The 7937-nt window shown below is 39.3% G+C and overlaps 1 protein-coding gene across 1 annotated transcript; it reads left to right on the plus strand.

Annotated features, from left to right (window-relative positions):
• The first annotated feature begins 3442 nt into the window (after nt 1-3442).
• LOC126335887 (uncharacterized) lies at nt 3443-4003 on the plus strand. Its single transcript, XM_049999358.1, has one exon. It carries the CDS (start codon nt 3443-3445, stop codon nt 4001-4003), a length of 561 nt encoding a protein of 186 aa, XP_049855315.1.
• The last annotated feature ends 3934 nt before the right edge of the window (nt 4004-7937 follow it).

The raw sequence follows: 7937 nt of genomic DNA on the forward strand, positions 1-7937 counted from the left end.
CGGCAGAAAATGTAAGTTACTACACTCAGGGCTGGCACAAGGCACGTGCGAAACGTGCGGCCGCACAAGGCGGCACTTTCCGAGGGGCGGCAAATCTGTGCATCCCCCCCCCCCCCCCCTCCGTCCCCAAACTCAACATTCATGCCCAATCCAAGAGGGGATTCGAAACCAAACCTCGGAGGGAGCAGCTTCAGGAACTGTGGCATGGCGCCTAGACTACCTGCCCTGTTGAACAAGGGAAGGGAGGAGGACTAATTTCTTCCCTGCCCCTGTGACAGTGTGTTTACGCTGGAGGAACAGAGAGCGGGAAGCAGTCTGGTGTACACTCCAGTATTCTTAGAGTGGAGCACTGCCAGCATGTTACGATCACACCATCACTTTGCCAACATTTGGTTTACTGTACAATGCGTGTGAATCCATGTTTAATGTTAGTAAAAGCCTAGTAGCTTTGATTCTGATGAAAACCTGAGAAAGTATGGTCTTTTGGCAACAATGACCTCTCGCCCGCCAACCGGAGTGGCCGTGCGGTTCTAGGCGCTACAGTCTGGAGCCGAGCGACCGCTACGGTTGCAGGTTCGAATCCTGCCTCGGGCATGAATGTGTGTGATGTCCTTAGGTTAGTTAGGTTTAATTAGTTCTAAGTTCTAGGCGACTAATGACCTCGGAAGTTAAGTCACATAGTGTTCACAGCCATTTGAACCATTTTTTGAACCTCTTGCCCGCATAAAACAAAACGTTAATTTTGACACCTTCTAAAACGAAAATTCATAGACAGAACATTGCTTCTAAGGGTTCCCTTGTTAGCTTTGAAGCTCATTTCTGTTTGACGAATGTGCATTTTTCGAAAAGTTCGTATTTCTTTCTATTGTTCGTAATGCCATACAAATTGGTGTCTGATAATACATTTATCCATATCATCGGTCACATACTTATTGTGAGCTTCTTGCTTCTCCTTCTTGGACGCTAGTATAACCGTAGCCTCGTTGCACCTCGTCACGTGACCTAGCTCCTGGCTCTGCCGCGTCATCACTTCGCCTTTCCAGGCAATAGGTATTGTTGCGTTTTCTACAACGCAAACTCCAGAATTCGTTTCGGTAGTTGGCCGAGGGAGTCAAGATTGGTCAGAAGCACTTTCATTGCGTTTTGTAAGAACAGAAGAATTGGTACATCCGAATTTCTTGCAACTTGGGATGTAATAGGTATGTGCTTTTCATATAAAGTACAATTAGTATTGCGTATGCACATTACTCGTAAGTTAGAATTTTTCTCCTTCAAGATTGCAGAATAGGAAAATTTGTTTTTCTTATGATCTGTTAGTTAAAAAATTGGCAAGTCGGCAAATAAGCACGCGTCGTCCCAATAGCTAGAATGAAAATAAAGCGAAGAAAAGTGAAGTGATACGGCAATGACTAATCCGTTACCCCTTATTCCATAATCAGACACGAAAGAAGTGACACATGGAAATTACGACAAATGTCGAGTGTCCGTTCTTTGAAATGAACAACCGCAGTGCAGTGAGTTACTATATTTCGACTAGCATTAGTACCCGTCGATGCCCGGGTGTGTATTTATTGCATTATTGTTACTTCATCTCCTTATTCTTCCTCTCTCATTGTCTTCTGCCCCACTCTTTGATTGTTTCACCTGCGTCTGTAGTGAAATTCAACCTGAAATTCAATTTCACGCAGCTCAATTCTTATCACTTCGTCTCCTGAACAGGGTATCCTACAGTGATATAATTTTCCGTTTACGTGCAGTGGAATATCAGGTAAAAATGTGTAGCAAATAAAGTTAGTACACTAACATCAACAGTTAGTTTCACGTAATCGTTCTTTACAGGCTGGATCAAAACATATCAGACGGTAGAAAAAGACTGTCTGGCAGTGAATATAGGAAAAGACGGGCGCTGAAGGACGGTGACGATAAGAAGCAAAAGGATGCACTACAACGATATTTCAAGCCAAAGAGAGAACGACCTAGCAGCGGCAGAGGTGGAAAAATAGATCCTGAAAGTACAGAAACTAGTGGAGCTACTGCAGCTACATCTTTATCTTCAGGACATGACCAGAAAGTTGACGAACATAGTACTGCGACCACCGCATACACTAGCAATGCTGATGGTAGGCCATCCACAACATGTTCAACAGACCTCGTCTGGACTCGAGACTTGATTTGTGATGAGAGCTCCGAGAGTGAAACATCAGGCAGAACTGAAATGAGGCGACCGATTCGGAAAATACCGGAGGAACATCAGCCGAGGTACTCACCACCGGAGAAGGGTTTGAAGGTGAGCCTAAAGTGGAAGACACAGTTGACTCAGATCCCGCAGGATGGCCGTAAATTATAAGGGACTGCATTCGAACGACTTTGCTCTTGCGAGGTCCTCCCGAGCGCATTAAGGAATCTGAAGAATGTCCTAAAACCGCCGTTTCAGCCCTTTGCACTACTGCTATTCTTTGAAGAATTTAGAAGAAGCGGATAGACATTGGTTTGGGGTACTCAAAGAGCAAGGATGCTGTGTTCTGCTTTTGTTGCAAACTTTTTTCAACATCTACAGTAAAAATTGCAAAGAACGGTACAAGTGACTGGCGGCACCTTGCTTCGTATCTCGAAAGTCACAGGAAGTATAATGAGCATTTGAATTCACATAAAAAGTAGATTGTCTTTTCCGAAGGACTGAAAAAGTCACGAACTGTCGACGCCCATCATCAAAGGCTTCTGAATACTGGAGGCGAACATTGGAAAAATGTTCTTGAGCGCTTAATGGCAATAATTCATTTCCTAGGTCGGCAATGTCTGCCTTTGAGAGGAAGTACAGATACACTCTTTCAGCCTGACAACGGATACTTCTTGAAATTAGTTGAATTATTCAAAAAGTTCGACACTGTGATGATGGAGCACCTGCACAGAAAAAAGTAATGTGAGAACAAGGGTCATCATTATCCTGGAAAAGAAACACAGAATGAAATAAATCATCTTATTGGATCATCTATAATCAACAAAATTCTATTACTGATTAAATCTGCAAAGTGTTACAGTATAATTCTGGACTGCACACCAGATATTCCAAAAGTTGAGCACATGACAGTTGTGGTACGTTTTGTCCAGGAGACAAGACTCGACAGAGTATACGATGTCCGAATTCGGGAGCATTTCCTGGAATTTCTTCCAGTGCCCGATTCTTCAAGCTCCACTTTGACGTAGATCGTACACAAGTTCTTGGATGATAAAAAAATCCTATTGTGTAATATGTGAGAGCAAGGATACGACAATGGAGCAAACATGAAAGGAAAGAGGTCTGGTCTCCAGAAAAGAATTTCAGATACGAACAAGAGAGCATTTTTTGTACCACGTAGCAGTCACTCATTGAATCTTGTTGTAAACGATGCCGCTATATCTTCTAAATATGCTGTTTCCATGTTTTCGACAGTGAAAAACTTGTATGACTTCTTCCCGTTGGGACGTTTTGAAGAAGTATCTGCCTAACCTGTCGCTGAAGCCACTGAACGAAGCTAGGTGGGAAAGTCGCACCGATACACTTACTCCCCAGAAGTTTCAAATTGAAGGCGTTTATGATGTACTCGTTCAGATATCAGAAGAATTCGATGCCATGACCGCTCACAAAGCAACGTCACTTGCAAATCAAATAAAAAATTACACCTTTCTCACTTCTCTGGTAACCTGGTGTGATGTTATGCTTCACACCAGTGTAGTCAGTAAGACCATCCAGACCATTGACATAAATGTTTCTGAAGCCGTAGAAATGACTGAAAAACAAAAGAGTATTTGGAGACCTGCAAAACAGAAGAAAAGTTTGTGTCTTCCCTTGACGGATTCCAAAGAATTGGCTACAGAGTTAGAGCTAGAATATCTAACGTTACCACTTATAAGTGTTTCCCAGCGACGAAGTAAGAAGCCAATACACTTTACCTATGAAGGGAGGGGTGAGACAATAGATGACCCAGCAAAATGTTACAAGATTGAATTCTACTATATCTTTTAGATATAGTAACCACATCTTTGGAAGAGAGATTCAATCAACTGAAATCTCATTGTGATTATTTTGATTTTCTCTACAACATCGGCGAGCTGAAGAATGCACTTCCTGACAGCCTGAACATAAAGTGTAGAAACTCGCAGCGACTTTGCAAGATCATGAGTCAAGCGACATATATGCACTGGAGTTGGAAGAACTAAAAGTGCTTTCAACATTCTTGAAACCTGGAACAGGTCCAAAAGAGACTCTATAGTTTATACGAAGACATAATTTTTGGCCTAGTGTTAACATTGCTCTGAAAATTCTCCTAACTCTCCCAGTGACAGTTGCGAGTGGAGAGAGGAGTTTTAAAAACTGAAATTGATAAAGACATAGCTCCGACCAACGATGAGCCAAACGCGTTAGAATAATCTTGTAACAATATCGATTGGGCACGAGCTTGCAGAGGACTTAAATTACACAGATCGCGTGAAAGAGTTTGCACAAGCAAAGCCAGGAAGGTTCGATTTGCCTAGTATTTTTTTTAATTTTTATATTATGATCAGTGTCTTGGTTATTTACTGTGTTGTTTCTTATTTTGTTCAACATTAAATAGTTACTGTAAATATTATTGTTCAAACCAGAGTATCGTTAAACTGTAAATATATTATGTTTTTCGATGAATACATTATCTGTTCACAACCACTGAAAAATGTTTATTTACGTTAACTATAAGTTCATGCCGCTCGGGATTAGCCGAGCGCCGGCCGTTGTGGCCCAGCTGTTCCAGGCGCTCCAGTCTCGAACCGCGCGACAGCTACGGTCGCAGGTTCATGGATGTGTGTGATGTCCTTAGGTTAGTTAGGTTTAAGTAGTTCTAAGTTCTAGGGGACTGATGACCGCAGAATAATTAATTGCCCATGTGTCAAGGAGAACAGAGAGCGGTAGAGATTTCAGCACTGAGACTCTAGCAAATACGTTAAATACCTTTATGCACCCTTCAGCCACGGCGCCTAGTCTCAACTCAGCACTGACAGTAAATCTTCGGTCTCACACATGTTAGACCGTGGCTATCCCATTCCTTCTGTTGTAATGGGTATATTAAGCTTGCCTGGGAAAGATATTCACTACTTTACATAGTATGGCAACGTCTCAATTACTAAACGGAAATTAGTACATTAAATGTGCTTTTGAAAACTAAACTTAGGTATCGATTCAGCAGATTACAACTGCGAAGAGAAAGCATGCGGTACATTTTAGGCCGTATATTTAGTAATAAACTCCGTATCAGTTTCAGATAAGCAGAGAATACTTATTGCTATCTCAGAGTATTTCCAAACGTTACTTCGTGTTTCACAGTGTTTACGATGATAAATAAGCTCGAAATCCCGGTTTACATCTTATAGAAAGCGCCACTCTATACTAAGAGTGCTTTCGAAGTTTAATTCAAGTGGATATGGATCGCTCACCGTATTTGATGAAATTAGTCGTTGGTTTAGGACTAACAATAGTATCCATTCTTGTGGTGAGTTAAGGTACCGTTTTCTGCTCGAAGTATGAATTAGGATTGTTTACGCAAACTGATCGCCTCACATAATGACATTGAACTTGCAGTGCGAAAACGTGCCGTTTTTTATTTAGACGTGTTAGATGATATTTAAATGTCTTTAAGTAGGATAGTAAAGCATTTAATGTCTCATGTTCGTGCAGAAAACCATTGATAGTGTACTTCATTCGCCGCGTACCGTAACAGTCAACTTAATGAAACAGATCTTGACAAGAAATGTTATTTACACAGAATTTTGTATTTTCTTGTTTCAAACAATCTTTTTCTGTAGAATTCGAAAGAGAGTGAAAGACCTAGTACGTAACAACCTTTATTGTAAAGGGTGCAAACATTCATAACCAATGTCAAAGGTTAAATTGATAGTCCTTTGTTGAACGAATTGTCAGGTGCTGATATGTACATTTAATTCTGTAATACTATATTAATTAACAAAGTTAATCACGATGTTAATACCACGTAAGAAAGAAAGAAACACTTTTTCACGTGTTTTTTTACATGGCTCCATAAATTATGAGCCTTATTATTTCTAACATTTTGCTTCCGCAAGCCTTCACATATCTGTACTGTGGAACTTGTTTGGAATGAAAATATTTTTTCTTGGACTGATTTTCGAAAAAATGTTTTTATCACAAGTAGTGAATTATCATGTAGCACATAAACATTACAGACCTTGGGAAAGACCATTATGCAAATGTGTTTAATTATTATTACATACTGCACATACGAGCCGACGGATCGCTGGCAATGGGCCAATTGCCTGCAATCATGGAAAATGAACTATATTTAGCAGAAGTGATGTTGATGTCCGTATGCCGTGTTAAAAAGACGGATGGGAATAGGTACAGCAACAAAAAATTTAAAAAATTGTAATATATGAAACGTGTTTTGGAACGCTTATCTTGGAAATCGAACAGAAAACGGTACGTTGTATGCCCATTGACACCAAGAGTGTATCGGTATGTAGGCCCTACATCTTAACAGTTTGTATACATGGGCGTGCAAAACTTACGCGAACGTAAGTTCTGCATTATGTCAGAATCAGAATCAGAATCAGAATTTTTATTATCCCATAACGTACAAAGTCAAATCACAGATCTGATGTACTGGGGACTCGTCAACATTACATTTACATTACAATTTCAATTTGTATATACAGTTTTACAAAAACAACATATCAACACTCCAGTTTACATGTATCACAAAGTAATATAGAACAGCAGTGTTTACGTAGTACACAAATTTTTAAAATCATTTATTTTACACAAAACTGCTAAGCTTAATTTACAGGTGAGTTTCCTTGCTCAGACTGCCACATCCCACATCATCATTCATAAATTCTTCTATGGAGTAATAACATTTCTCCACTAGTAACTTGTGCAGGTTTGTTTCAGTTGCCCTAGCTCCATGCTGTTTATTTGTTTCTTTTTTTGCATGTTGTAGATTTTCATGCCCATATATTCTGGGGTTTGTGCATATATCTTTAATCTATGAGTAGGAAGCATGAAGTTTGTCTTATTTCTAGTGCTGTATTGATGCTTAAAATTGTTGTCTGTGAATAACGTAGGGTTACTGTACACAAAAATAATCAGTTCATAGATGTACAAACAGGGAGAACTTAATATTTTTAGATTTCTTAATAGTGGGCGGCAAGATTCTTTTGGTCTTGCATTACACATATTTCTAACAATTGATTTTTTTAATTTTAATATTCTAATGATTTTGCTTGTATTACCCCAAAAGATAATGCCATACCTTATAACAGCTTCAAAATAGCTGTGATAAACTACTTTTCTTATCTCCATGCTAGTTGAGTATGACAAAATCTTCATAGCAAAGGTCAGGCTGTTTAACTTGTTTGCCAAGTATTCTATATGTGAAGACCAGGATAAATTTTGGTCCAAATGTATTCCTAAGAATTTAACACAATCTGATTCTTTCAGTTCCTGGTTTGTGCAGGCAATATGAATTTCATTTATTTTACAATTTTTAGTTTTAAACTGTAGTAAATGTGTTTTTCCAATATTCAATTTTAACACATTTAGTTGGAACCAGTTTTCTAAACTGTCTAGTAGATTTGTGACAGTTGAGGGAATTTGTTCTGAGTGATTGCTTTCGATGAGGGCAGACGTATCATCAGCGAATAAAACTGAGTGTGAATTTATGTTTAGTGGCAAGTCATTTATGTAAAGTAAGAATAAAATTGGACCCAGAATAGAGCCTTGTGGAACGCCTTGTGAAATAATCATCCATTCAGAGAAGAAATTTCCCTTGCTTGATGATATAACTACTCTTTGTTTTCTCTTTGTGAGATATGACCTGAACCACTCTAAAACACGACCTCCAATTCCGTATTTTTCCATTTTATACAGGAGCAATTGATGGTTTACACAATCA

This window comes from Schistocerca gregaria, chromosome 2, assembly GCF_023897955.1.
Source record: "Schistocerca gregaria isolate iqSchGreg1 chromosome 2, iqSchGreg1.2, whole genome shotgun sequence".
Lineage (NCBI taxonomy): Eukaryota > Metazoa > Arthropoda > Insecta > Orthoptera > Acrididae > Schistocerca > Schistocerca gregaria.